At 37.7% G+C, this 15048-nt stretch overlaps 2 protein-coding genes across 2 annotated transcripts in view; both read right to left on the bottom strand.

Moving 5' to 3' along the window:
• Positions 1–15048, bottom strand: part of PCDH11X (protocadherin 11 X-linked) — a 924479-nt gene that overhangs the window by 769631 nt on the left and 139800 nt on the right. The gene's annotated exons all lie outside the window — the stretch shown is intronic.
• On the bottom strand, positions 13003–13902 carry LOC128069994 (developmental pluripotency-associated protein 4-like). Its single transcript, XM_052663289.1, has one exon. It carries the CDS (start codon positions 13900–13902, stop codon positions 13003–13005), a length of 900 nt encoding a protein of 299 aa, XP_052519249.1.

The following is a 15048-nucleotide window of genomic DNA, read 5'->3' as shown; positions in this document are numbered from 1 at the left end:
ACCATTAAAATTCTCTTTTAAGTGGCCTTCATGTAGCCACAGTAGCTAAGTTTTCAAACAAAAATGCTATTGTTTATTAATATAACATGGTTTAATCATATTAGCCTTGGCTTTTATTTCTTTCTAGCTAAAAATCTGGATGTAGCCTGCAATATAAAGTTTTAAGCAAGATTCAATGACTTTATAGTCAGGCAACTAATAAAAAGCATATAGTGTGAAAATTTTGCATTTTTAACAAAAATTAAGTTCAAATTCTCTGAATCACTTCAGGGAGAAAAAAATAAGCCTTATAAATTTGTTACTACTGCAATAGATGCTATCAATAAGATACTAATAAAAATATTATCTGTCTAGTGGGAACAGTGCCAATTTGTCTTGAGGGTCATCTTATTAGCATTTTGTCCAACATTATTAATTAATAACATCAATTCATATCTCAAAATTGAGACTTATACTAATGTTCCTAATATCACGAACTTTTCTATAATGCTGCTATTCATATGTATAATAAACATAAATCTTATATTCTTATAGATGTTAACATGATCATGTTATCAAACTACATAGTAAAACTTTATAAGAATCTGACTTCCAGACCCGACTCCCAAATAATAGTGATAGAGCAGATATATCTTCTCTGGTTCTCAGTCTAATTATAGACTATTAAGTAATATACTAAGATACATTGATACTTTGGTCCTAGGGTTTATAGAAAAAGGAAAACTATTGCTAAGATACTAACATGCATGTACGAACAAGATGCAAATTTGAAGGAGACAAAGCATTTTGTATTTGTGGCTAGACCTCTAATGAAAAATGAATAGCGGATGCTGACTTTCTGATTTTTTCCCTCCTGTGCCAACTTTCTCTGAAATTAAAATGGCAGAGCTATAACTAACACAGACACCCTGGTAATTATTTAGTGAACCAGATGTGTCAATTCATTTTACTTTTGTTACATTAGCCAATCTGATAGCTCTTCAAGGTCCTTCTGCATCACTTTGTTTAGATTGTGATTAGACTCTCTACTGGTTGATATGTCCCAAAGCAAATGTTGTTTTTTTTTTTTCCTTGCAATATAGTTACACAAACAAAATATCAAAAAAGCTGTTGCATCCTAGCTTTATTTGTCTATCTATCTGTCTATTTATTGGCAATTTTATCATTTTTCAAAGTTGAAAAGTGGTAACTTCTCAGCAAAAATGAGAAATCATTAAACTGATCAAAGAAAAATGATAAATAGAAAACTATTACTAGGTGCTGAACTTAGGTAGTCAAGAAAATGTCGTAAAATGTTTTTGTTCAATCTATTTCAAACTTTATGTGCCAAAACAGAACTCAAGTGTTAATATGTTTACATTAAAACAGAGGTTACTGATTAATAACTCATCCACTGTCAAATCAATTCTCATTTGCAACAAATTTACCTAATTCATCTGTTATGTGTATTCTTAAATGTAATTGTCATTCTAAAGTAATTTCAGTAAGTAGAATCTTTCGTATTGGGTAGATCTTCTAGAAAGTTTGCTATAAAATGAATTTCCGTGAAATCTATTTTCCAATAGAGAGGCATGGCAGAGAGGTAAGGAATGTTGTTGGGATACTTAAGGGAGTTTTGTTTTTGGCATCCAGCTCTGATAACTAACAACACTTTTTAGAGGTATTTTAGAAAGAACAAGGCATTAAGAGTTACAACACTCATGATAATGACATAATAGCTGCCATCCCAACCAGCAGGTCTAGGATTTGCTGCTAGCACTTCTACTGCAACTTTAGCAGGCAAGGGACCCTCAAAGAGCAATGGGAAGCGTTCCTTCCCACCGGTGCTGAGGGATAATCCTTCATCTATAATAATGAAAACGCCATAAATTTCCAAACCCTTAGCTGAGAATTAACAGAAAATGCAATTTTCTCCATGGCCTTATTAATTTGATGAGAGGAAAAGTCATGCATGTTGATTTGCTGTTTATCATGCGATTGTTGGATTGGGACAATTGTGAAAAACAAATATGAAGACGTCAGAAGTCACAGTAATATTTCCGAAAATTTTGTGTTGTTAAAAATTCATGTCAGTGTATTGCAAAAACCACTACAATATTGTAAAGTAATTAGCCTCAAATTAAAATAAATTAATTTACAAAATACACAGAATGTCAAAATTTAATAGTCTTCAATGATTCTAATTTGTGTCCTAAAAATATCTGCCCTGTTCTTAATATTGATAATAATGCAAATAATTTATAAATCTCTTATGTTTAAATATTAGGGTTATGACTTTAGAAATCACATAGTAAAATAGAAAGGCTATTCTTCAAGTCTGCAGAAAAATGAAGTCCACACAAATGCTGTACTATGAGTACATCTACTGTCGTGCTGTTTTAAATCGTTTCAAATAATATACTCACATAGTGTTCCATAGCAAACAGCAGTTGCAGTTGTACTGACTTTCAAATGGCTTTCACTCCAGTGACAGAGGCTGTTTTATAGTCCAGGTACACTCACATTTAATACAGTGCCCCAAGAGTAAAATAACAAACCATGGTTGACTATTTATCATTTCTACTTGAAAAATGAAGATCCATTATTTACTGATACTTAGGATGTAGTCATAAACGCCTTCAGCTGAAATACTATAAAAAGGTCTAGACCTCTTTTTTAAAAAGTAATAAGGCTTCTCATAGTAATTGTAACTTCCTTATATCTCTCTAAACATGGGAGTGATTTCACAAGACTCCTTTAAGGTACAATATCCCATTTTTCAAGATGTGAAAACGAATTCTGATTTTTTGAAAGCAAACTTTAACCTAGGTAAAATGTATATTATGCTAGGCACTATTCTAAATGTTATGAATAAAGAAGGAGCAAAGCTGACAATAGTCACATGGAGCTTACGCACGAATGGAGAGAGCAAAATACTCTACCCATAACTGTGTATTTTAAAATATTTTAGGTTTTGAAGTATATTTTGAAAGGTAGAAATATATTTTGGTCTTGTAATATGTTCTATGAAAACTTAATATGCTAGGATAAATTGCTAAGTCATGCAATTCTGTCTGATGTGTCATTTTCAACTCTCAGCTCCTATGAGGCTGTTCTCTTTAGTGGCTAACTTACAATCAACTGCCCTTCCTGTCAAATATGCCCTTACTTTTCCTCATCATTTACTTACTAGTACTGGCTTTTTGTTCTTCTTTTTCTCATTGCCTACAAAATTCCTGCCCAGCTTTTTAAGCAACCATGATGTATAAAGTTTAAATTCTACCTCATTTGTAATATCCTTCCAATCATTTCAGTCTTTATTTCCTCCTTCTCTGAACTTTTATAGTTCCAATTAATTAATTATTGTCCTTTTCTGATCAATTTTGCAAAGACTAAACTGTTACAATATATCTGGAATGGATTTTAAAGATCTTCAAATCTAATCTCATTTTATAGCAGAGAAAACTGGGTCTTAGGAGCTGAGTAATTTACTCAGTCATCCAGGTTACAAATGCAGAAGTAGGTTTGAAGCCTTAGCACTTGATTCCCAGTGAAGATTTTTCCACTCCACCAAACCTGTTTATACACAACTATTTTGCCTTTTTTTTTTCTTTTGGTCACTAATCTGTATTTTATAATAATAAAATCCAATCAAATTCCAAACTCTTTAGCCTACGATAATATCTCTCAGGTTAGTTCATTTATTTAGAAACAGAAGTACTTTCTATTGTATATATTTCTTCTTACATAGGCCTCTCTGAAAAATCCTTGGAAATTTTTATCTGAGTAACTAAAAAAGGACCGTTTAAGTCATTTCCTGTGCTTGTTTGGTTCCTATTGTTTCAACTCATTTTTGTAAGAATGTTCCTTGAGGTAATCAATTCCCAAAGATCATACATACCTTTTTACTGCCCCTTCCATGCAACTTAACCTTCAAGTGAGAGACCCACCACATTATTGCCAACTCCATGTTGTCCATGTAGTGGGTAAAACTTCAACTATCATTTAAATACAGCTTTTTCCTTTTGCTTGCTTTGCTTGCTGATTTATTGTGTCTTTATTTTACTAGTATTTCTTTTTAAAGGAGATAATATTGGGTTTGGGTGGGTTCCCTAGTGGCTTAGATGGTAAAATATCTGCCTGCAGTCCAGGAGAGACCTGGGTTCAATCCCTGGGTCAGGAAGATCCCCTGAAGAAGGGAATATCAAGCCACTCCAGTATTCTTGCCTGGAGAGTTCCATGAACAGAGGAGCCTGGCGGGCTACTGTCCATGGAGTCGCAAAGAGTCAAACATGACGGAGTGACTAACACAATACAATATTGGGTTTAAGCGTCCCTTCATAGGAAAATTAAAGATTTCATTTAAAAATAACTATTCTAATAGCAATTAAAAACTCTCAGTTAAAGCACAGCACTGGAAGCTTGAAATCCAAGAAGAGTAAGACTGTTTACATGTGAATAAAATATATGAATAGTGGAAGCATCTTAGGTTTGTTTCTAGGAAATTCTAAAAAGAAGATTGTCATATTGCAAAATTCAAAACATTTCAGGGGCTTCAGGCACCTAGATTAGAAAGGTGAAATGGATTGAGTGGAACAACTCAACAGAATGCCTTGAAGGCACTTCTATCTTAGTGGTTGGGTCTGATCTTAGAACTAGAAAGAGAATTTGCCCTCTGATTTTCAGAAATTTGAGTAATTGCTACCTGCTACCAGCAGGTTGTTCAAGTTACTGAATGTGTATATCTAGAGAGATTATAATTTAAGGTGGCCATATCCCACATACCAATCAGAGAACTGGAAACGACTAGATTCACTAATTTTGGTACAGTTTCCATGGAGAGGCCTAAGGCAAAATCACTCTATATGTTACCAGAAGAGTGGTAGAAAAAAAAAATTGCTAACACAGAACCCTGCTCTATAGCACTTTTGAGAAAAATCTTTGTAGGCATTTTTCCTCCCTAAAATTTCTTTTTCACCTTTTATACAGTTCATGAGGTTCTCATGGCAAGTATACTGGGATGTTTCGCCATTCCTTCCTCTAGTGGGTCATGTTTTGTCAGAACTTTCTGCTGTGACCTGTCCATCTTGGGTGGCCCTTAACAGCATGGCTCATAGCTTCATTGAGTTACACATACCCCTTCTCCACAAGGCAGTGATCCACCAAGTTAGGAGAGAAAAATATCAACAACTTCAAATATGCAGATGATACCACTCTAATGGAAGAAAGAGGCACTAAAGAGCCTCTTGAAGAGGGTGACGGAAGAGAGTGAAAGAGCCAGCATAAGACTAAATATTAAAAAAAAAAAAAAAAACTAAGATCATGGCATCTGATCCCATTACTATATGGCAAATAGAAGGGGAAAAGGTGAAAATAGTGACAGATTTCCTCTTCTTGGGCTCCAAAATCACTTCAGACAGTGACTGCAGCCATGAAATCAGATGATTGCTTCTTGGCAGGAAAGCAATGACAAACCTAGACAGTGTGTTGAAAAGCAGAGACATTACTCTGCCAACAAAAGGTCCATATAGTCAAAGCTATGGTCCTCCCAGTGGTTATGTATGGTTATGAGAGCTGGACCATAAAGAAGGTGAGCATTGAAGGATTGATGCCTTCAAATTATGGCGCTGGAGAAGACTCCTGAAAGCCCCTTGGCTAGCAAGGAAATCAAACCAGTCAATCTTAAGGGAGAGCAGTTCTGAATATTCACTGAAAGGACTGATGCTGAAGCTGAAGCTCCAGTACTTTGGTCATCTGAAGTGAACAAACGACTCATTGGAAAAGTCCCTGATGCTGGCAGAATTGAGGACAGGAGAAGAGGGCGTCAGAGGATGTGATGGCTGGATGGTATCACCAATGCAATGACATGAACTTGGGCAAACTCCGGGAGATGGTGAGGGACAGGAAGGTCTGTCGTGTTGCAGTCCATAGGGTCACAAATAGTAGGACATGACCGGGTGACTGAACAACAACAACAAAGATTCCTTTAAAGCCTCTAATGGCAAAATTATATTTAAATCTCTAACAAACTTATAGCCTAAATCTGTATCTCAAAAATTAGATCAATATCTAGTATCACATGAGTTTCAAACATAAATTTCCCTCCAGCTACTGTGTCAAAAAATAATAAATTTTTTTGTAGAAAGTATTTATGTAAAATATATCATGCAAGTGCACATATGTTCCCTAAGTGTGAAGAGACAGAAATGGATGACTCCTGTCCTCCCTATTCTTAAATTGCTTCTTACCTGTGAAATGGAGCAGGACTGTATGGCATCATTCCAGGTACAAATCCCCGGTTTCCTGTTTGTAGGTTTATTCAGCCTCCTTGAAGTTCTTTGAATTCCAAAGGACAAATTCAAACAGTTGCTAATCAGGGAAGGAAACAACTACAGAAACTAACGAGGAGCAGTCAAGAGGCACTAGTGCAGCCTTGGGACAGGGTCCTTGTTCCTCCTCAGTTCAGATCACTTCAAGAGCTCAGTCATGTCCGACTTTTTGAGATCCCATGTATTGCATCATGGCAGGCTTCCCTGTCCATCACTGACTCCTGGTGCTGGCTCAAACTCATGTCCATTGAGTCACTGATGCCATGTAACCATCTCATCTCTGTCATCCCCTTCTCCTCCTGTATTTCCCAGTATCAGGACCTTTTCAAATGAGTCAGTTCTTTGCATCAAGTGGCCAAAGTATTGGAATTTCAGCTTCAACATCAGTCCTTCCAATGAATATTCAGGACTGATTTCCTTTAGGATGGACTTGTTGGATCTCCTTGCTGTCCAAAGGACTCTCAAGAGTCTTCTCCAACATCACAGTTCAAAAGCATCCATTCTTCTGCACTCAGCCTTCTTTATGGTCCAACTCTCACATCCATACATGACTACTGGAAAAACCACGGCCTTGACTAGGCAGACCTTTGTCGACAAAGTAATGTCTCTGCTTTTTAATATGCTGTTGGTCATAGCTTTTCCTCAAAGCAAGAAGTAAGTGTCTTTTCATTTCATCACCATCTGCAGTGATTTTAGAGCCCAGGAAAATAAAGTCTGTCACTGTTTCCATTGTTTCCCCATCTATTTGCCATGAAGTGATGGAGTGGTACATAACAAAACACCTTTGAGTTCTTCTGCTGGAACTAAGGCCCACAGCCAGATGGAGAATGGTACCTTTAGGCTAAACACAACATTCCTGCAGCACTGCCCTGTCACTTCACCAAACACCAATCAGAAAAAGTCACACACCCTGCAACCCTGACTCCAAGTTTGGCTGTAAAATCCTCTTTGCAGAAACCATTGGGGAGTTCTGGGTTTTGAACACAAGTCACAAATTCTCTTTGCTCAGCCCAGAAATAAACATTTCTCTGATCCAAACTCTAATGTTTTGGTTTGTTTGGCCTCACGTTCATGGGGTACACAAACTTGTATTTGGTAACACCTACAGTCTCTTTGGGTTTCCTTGGTGGCTCAGATGGTAAAGAATCTGCTTGTAATGCAAGAGACCTGGGTTCAATCCCTAGGTCAGAAAGGTCTCCTGGAGAAGGGAATGGCAACCCATTCCAGTATTCTTGCCTGGAGAATCCCATGGACAGAGGAGCCTGCCAGGCTCAAGTCCATGGGGACCTGAGAGTTGGACATGACTGAGCTATCACAGTTTCTGTTATCTTATTAATATCAAGACTTTCACCTGGGTGAAGTTAAAACAACTGTTTCTGGAACCCCAATATCAAGGTGTTTCAGTCTGCTATACCCTGCTCCCAAAACACACATATTCCCCTAGTTTGCAAGCACAAGTGTACACTTTTAATGTCAAAATTTTTGTCACAGGTCTCAGAAGGAAAGTAAAATTCTTCCTGGGGAATAATTTGATAGCATGGTTTTTATGGTAAATGCACCCCTTGTTGACCACTACCCAAAATCTGCTCTGTGCATATAGGCACTTGGAATTAATTTTCATCATCTATAGATACAGTTGTATTAGGCACTTCAGAATTAAATTACATGCTCCCCAGCCCAAAAACTGATGTGTGTATTCAGGTAGAAAACATATGCAGAGTAAATAAAATGAAGATTGTATTAAGGTCCAACTTCAGTGATTTTAACTCAGCCTGCTTTATAAAACACCTAGAAGTATTGAACTATCTCTATAAATATGGATGAACTTTGAATAACTATAGTGGGTAGAAAAAAAGGAAAAAGTGGGAATTAGAGAGAGGTTCAGAGAATGAAATCTAGAATTAATGAAATGCAAATTATTGCTATATGTTTAAAATGTACGTTGCTTCAAACTGTGCTTTGCATAGTTTTGACAAGCTTTTCCTAATTGAATATTTTAAATACAAAAAAAGAAAAATAGAACAAGGAGATAGATTTGAATCCAAATACAAACTCCAGACATCAAGCATGGAAGACAGAAACACAGTTCCCTTATAATTTTTATGTTCATTCACAGTGTTGCTGTTGTTCAGTTGCCCAGTCATGTTCAACTCTATGCAATCACATGGAGTGCAGCTTCCCTGTCCCTCATCATCTCCCAAGTTCATGTCCATTACATCGATGAGGCCATCCAGCCATTCTCATCCTCTGATGCCCTCTTCTGCCTTCTATCCTTCCCAGCATCAGGGACTTTTCCAATCAGTCAGCTGTTTGCATCAGATGACCAAAATACTAGAGCTTCAGCTGCAGCATCAGTTCTTCCAATGAATATTCAGGGTTGATTTCCCTTAAGATTGACTGGTTTGTCTCCTTGCTGCCCAAGGGACTCTCAGGAGTCATCTCCAGCACCAAAGTTCAAAGGCATCAATTCTTTGGTACTCTGCCTTCTTCATGGTCCAGCTTTCATAACCCTATGTGACCACTGGGAAGACAATAGCCTTGACTAGGAGGACCTTTGTTGGCAAAGTGATGTTTCTGCTTTTCTACACACTGTCTAAATTTGTCATAGCTTTCCTGCCAAGAAGCAATCATCTTCTGGTTTCTTGGCTGCAGTCATCATCTGCAGTGATTTTAAAGCCCAAGAAAAGAAAATCTGTCACTGCTTCTACTGTTTCCCCTTCCATTTGTCATGAAGCAATGGGGCCAGATGCTATGATGATTCCTGGGTCAGGAAGATCCCCCAGAGAAGGATTAGGCTACCTGCTCCAGTATTCTTGGGCTTCCCTGGTGACTCAGATGGTAAGGAATCCACCTGCAATGTAGACCTGGTTTCGACCTCTGGGTAGGAGGAGGGCATGGCAACCTACTCCAGTATTCTTGCCTGGTAAATCCCATGGACAGAGGGGCCTGGCAGGTTACAGGCCATATGGTGGCACAGAGCTGGACATGACTGAAGTGACTTAGCACAGCACAAACAGCCATGATCTTAGTTCTTTTTTAATATTTAGTTTTAGCTGTTTTTTCCCTGCCCTCCTTCACCCTAATAAAGAAGTTCTTTAGTTCCTTTTCACTTTCTGCAGTGAGAGCAGTATCATCTACATATCTGAGGTTGTTGATGTTTCTCCTGCCTATCTTTCTTCCAGCGTGTACCTCATTCAACCCAGCGTTTCTCATGATGTGCTTAGCATATAATTTAAATTAAGAGGGTGACAGCAGACAATCCTCTTGTACTCATTTCTCAAGTTTGAACCAATCTCTTGTTCCATACAGTGTTCTAACTTATAATGTAGAAAGCTTCTTCAACATTTATACATTAATTGTATAATGTTTAAAGTATAAATTATAATATCCCCACAATAAGAGTATGAAGAAAAAATAAAATTTAATGTCTAGTTGAAGCAAAATAATGTGGATGGGCACTTCAAGAATGCTTCCTCTATATTTGATTCTGGGACTGTAACATAATCTATGTATTCTTTGTTTTTTATCAAATGAAGATAAAAATAACGCCTATAGCCGAAGGTGTATTGCAGGGATTGTGAATACTACAATCAATATAAAATACTCAAACACACTAGTGCACTAAATAAAATAGCTCAGAGTTGCAAGAAGGAGATTATTTTTTCATATGTGTGTATATGTGTGCACACATGTGCATGCAAAATATTCCTCATCCACTGTATTTTGTGTGTGCCTCATTTAAAATTATTATATAGGTACAACATCTACATACTAAAAATTGTTTTGCTACTACTGGAATAATTGATCATACAAAAAATGTATTACCACCTAAGTTATGAGGGAAGCTATTTTGAACACACTGCATTTTCAGAACACCAAAAGACATGCTTTCTTATTCATAAAATTTTCAGATTTATTATAAAGCACTTGTGTTCTGATTTTAAAAGATGTTTAAAATAATAGAGATTACATTTTTCAAGGTTAGTACGAGGACATTGTGCATCTAGCTCATCATGAACAACAAAACTGGTCTTTTGTTATTTTAGGGATTAAAGAGGCCTTTGAAAATTAGGAATTTCATTTAGGGTATGTTTCACTTTACTTGTAAAGGCCGGAGTTATTTATATTTCCTTCTAACCACCATGAAATCTTAGTGTTTCAGTTTTGACTGCTAGCATATGACAACAAAACAAATTTATGTGTCACTCTAGTATTGGAAGATTTACTTGTATATTTTAGGAGTGGGGTTTAAAGATTTACTTCTGAGCGATTATAAAGTAGAAATAAAATTAGTGACTTCATACAGAGTTTTTCACTTTATCATCTGAATGTAATTTCACTTTAATATAAACTTGACATTAGCTTTCCACAGGAACACTGTGTTTTTAAAAACCTGATAATTTCCAATATACATGAAAACACTGACATCATCTTGACATTATAAAAGATATACATAAGTTCTATGAAGACAGAGAAAAATAAGTGAAGCAGTTGCATTTATTATAAAGACTTTCAGCGAATAGAGATTTTAAGTATGACTTTATAGTCCTGTGTGCTAGGTGGTGTGTTTTTTTTTTTTTTTTCATCATTGAATAAACATTTATTGAGCACCGACTACGTGTTCGGCTATTCTAGGAGGTTGTTGTGATAGTCACACGCACAAATAAATTGACAAATATTTTTATACTGTTGGGGAAGACAAACAAATTCTAAATTAGAGGAGATAAGTATTATGGAAAAGGCGGCATGGGGTATAAGGCACTTTAGGAAGGCCTTGAAAGTCATTACAAGGATTTTGGTTTTCCCTCTGAATCAACAGGATCCAAGAGAGGGTTTTGAGCATTGTCATAATCCAACATATTTCAGAAGGATCATTTCACATACACAATGGAGTATTTTATTTTTCAGTGTCTATAATCAACTTTATTTTAATATAATCTAAACACATATCATTTAGAAAGTACCAAGAAAAATTTATGTACAAGTGTTGATGCTATTGCATTTGAAAAAAGCTGGCAAGTTCCTGCTACGAGCATATCCCGGGAGATACCACTGAGGACACCTGGTATATTGGCGTAGATGGTGTGGCATTTGGCCCAGTCTGACAGCCCTCAGGGTTAACCTGAAGTTGTCAGTGTTCGACACTAGATGTAGAACATCTCGTAAAACCACTCCATTGATTTGCAACAAAATCAAAACCGTGCAGTCATTAAGACTTCTTATACACACCTAAACTTTTAAGCAGACTGTCATATTTTAAGTCCAAGTTTCCCGGAATAGTCTGCAGTGCTAATCTTGCAAACAAAATATCAATCTCTATCCCATCAAACAGTTTGATAACGGGTACAAAGAAATGCCTCTTTAACAGTTCTTAAATGTTTTACTTCTCCCTGTAATTTCAACTTATCATAGAATGAGGTGAAAAAGTCACTTCAATCAACATGTCTTGCTGCAACACACAACGCATCAATATTGGCAGTTTTTTGTATATACTCCTAATCTGTAAGATCCAGGTGTAAACATTTTCCCATCAGCATGTTCAATTACAGATTGTGGAAGATTCTTGCTTTCACTGATTTCTCATATCCAGTCTTTCACCAGGTTAATTTTCCCAAAATTAAAATCCTGCACTGAAGTTCCTCTTTCTCTTCAAAAACCCCAAAGGGCTTCAGAGTCTCCACTAGTTTCTATGTAAGCAGGCAGTTAGTCTCCTTGGGGGCTGCTAAGCGGAAGGGAGAGGTAATGCCATAGTGCTTCTGCGGCGGGTGTGTTTGCTGCGATCCCTGCTTTGTACTGGAAACAGCTTTGTCTCGGCCCAGTCATACTCCGCCCCCTTCGCCTGCAACAGCAGCCAGCCATACTCTGGGCAGGATCCGCTGATATGGGAAGGAGGGGCCTTGGCTGCCTCAGCCCTGGTCCAACCTCACTCCTGCTCTGGCCTAGAGAATTTTATTTTAAAATAAAAGTTTTAAGTTTAAAATTTTCTAGCTGCCTTTTTACTAGAGGCACTATAATGTATCATTTAATCCGGAACACTTAAAAGATTACACATAAAATACACATAAAATATAGACATCTTAAGTGCATAGGTTGTGAATATTTACATATGGATGGGTGCATCTAAGTAACTGACACCCAGATGAAGGTAAGCTCACCTAATTACGCTGAGACAAGAGGCATAATCAGGACTGATTGCTTCCCTGTGAATAGATTCTTTGGGGCAAGAATATTGTCGGTGATACATTGTATCACCTCAGGAAACACATTTCTGCTTGTACCGTGCCTGGTGATGGTAAGGTGGAGCATCTGGTTAAGGTGTACATGACCAAATTTCAACTGTTGCCCATAAGATCCACCTTGTCCAATGTAGAGATTTACTTGAGGCATTTTCAAAGCAAATTAATTCCATTCAGTGACTTAGTATTTTTAAAATGTCCCAGTCTCATTTGTCCTCTGCTCCCTTAGGGCTGGGCATCTTTGGACAGACAGTCACTTCTGCTTCTGTTTCCCATCAGTTCACAGGCTTTCTTTTTTCATGTAACCTCGTAAGCAGGCTGTGCACCCTGGAAGCAGGAAGCATGGAGAGAGTGGAGCGGCCCAGAGTTCAGCTGTCTAGTCACCGTGGAGTTGACTGTAGTCACTTCTCTATCATTAATTATAATCAGAGCTGTACCCTTTTACTGGTATTATGATCTCACTGCAGGCTTTTTGTTAATACTTTATTCCTGTGTACACACTCAGGGCACAGCATCTTGTCCTCCAGGTGTGGGGGTGGAAAATCACCAGAAGGTATCAGGAAGAATGGGGACACCTTCCTTCCTTTTCCAGGCACCCATGCCTGCGCAGCATGAAACTGTAAACGAACCCAGCCTTCTGTGTCAGCTGGGAGACTTCTCCCGTGGACCACGCACCAGCGGACCTCACAGGTCTCTTGCGATCCTACTGACTCCGACTTCAAGGCCCTGGCTGTCATTCTGCTCCAGGAGGCAAACACAGCTTCTGAGTCGGGGGCAGAAGTTGATACAACTGCCTCAAGAGGCAGAGGAGCTCCCTCAAGGGCAGGTGGCCCCCGTGCAAGAGGAGCGGCCCCATCAGAAGATGTTTTCTCAACAGAGCATTCCAGTGGTAGTTCCCCCTTTTCTATCTTTATCCTTTTCGATAGTGACAGGATCCTGGCCTCCTGTGTTGTGGCAGGAATGTTTTTTTGATGAGGGTAAGCATATTCACAGAGTCGTTTATATCCATCTAGTTTCGGGCCTTTGGTGCTCAGTTTTAACTGCTGGCGCCAAGCACGAATGACATCCCTGTGGACCAGGTTGACAGGCGGCAGGACTTCAGGTAGAGGGGGGATGGGGATTCGCGTCGGCATCTTCGGAGGTTTCACACCGGCACAGCATTGTGATGTGTCTCCTGGGCCGCAAGCTGTGCTATTTTTTGTATCTCTTTTTCTTTTGGTCCCCTGTGCTGAGTTTTTTGCTTTCTCTGCTTCACCAGAAGTTCCCTGTCCCTCTTCAGCTTCTACTGATGTAAGTTTGCAACTCGTATGTTCTTCAGATTTCTCTTTGGAGTTGTTCTCCTTGTTTGTGCTCTCCATGCTCAGAAAGGTCAAGGTTGATAACATGAAGACGCTCCTGACTTCTCTAGGTGGTGGTTTTGACCTAATTATTCATGTGATTACTTAATAGATTGATGCATTTGATATGTGTTTTAAAGATTATTCATTTTAATAGTTTTAAATGTCCTTTTAATAGTTCTACAAAAGGATTATTTTCTGTCAACTAATGATATTAAAAACATTACACTAAATAATAAACACCTTAGTTTTATATTACATGGGTTGCTTAAATGTGTAAGTCCATTTCAAAAGTAAACACATACATAATTCTTTCACTATTACTGAGGGATTTTGAGGGATCAACTAAAATAAACTATTTCAATTTGCATTCTGTTAGAACATTTTCCTTCCAAGCTATTTTCCACAGATAGAGTTAGTGTATAAATATTCAAGAAAAATGAGGATTTGTTAAAGGATTTGATGTTATAAAATGCACTGCACAATTCATTTAAAAAATCATTTCATATATTTTAATATTTAAAAATTAGTATTGTATAGACTTTGAGGGTGAGTATTCCTATTGCCTGATCTGAAATACAAAAATGTTAGCAATTTTTGAGATGCTGTAGACCACTGCTTTTCACCACAGCAGTTTCAATATAGCTATGGTTCTCCTATTAGAATTTCATACTAAACTATTTCTGTGAGTACTTCATACCAATTTTACTCATTTCAACATTAGTTTCAATTTCCTCTTTTGTGTGTGGAATAGTTAACCCTAATTTTATCATGATGTGATCAAGGAAGTCCAACTGTTGTTCAGTCACTCAGTTGTGTTCAACTCTGAAACCCAGTTGACTGCAGCATGCTAGGCTTCCCTGTCCTTCACTGTCTCCCGGAGTTTGCTCAAACTCATGTGTACTGAATCAGTGATGCCATCCAACCATCTCATCCTCTGTCGTTCCCTTCTCTCCCTGCTTTCAATCTTCCCCAATTGTGTATTGAAAGTGGAAAGAGACCTCGTTGTAGGTCTGTTTATAGCATTGAAAAATAACAGCAAAAACAAAAATCCAGGAAGACATTTCATTTTGGACCAAGCAGTTCTAAAAGGAGAAAAACAGTTAATCAAGCTAAGGTGAAATCACAGATGGTTCTCACCATATATATCAACTATTTTAAAGATTA

Source organism: Budorcas taxicolor, chromosome X (assembly GCF_023091745.1).
Source record: "Budorcas taxicolor isolate Tak-1 chromosome X, Takin1.1, whole genome shotgun sequence".
In the NCBI taxonomy this organism is placed as follows: domain Eukaryota; kingdom Metazoa; phylum Chordata; class Mammalia; order Artiodactyla; family Bovidae; genus Budorcas; species Budorcas taxicolor.
Note: the sequence above shows the minus strand (reverse complement) of the source record. Positions and strands in the feature narration are given on the sequence as shown.

Coding starts and splice junctions, on each gene's coding strand:
- LOC128069994 (XM_052663289.1), bottom strand. CDS start 13,902: ATGGAGAGCACAAACAAGGAGAACAACTCCAAAGAGAAATCTGAAGAA.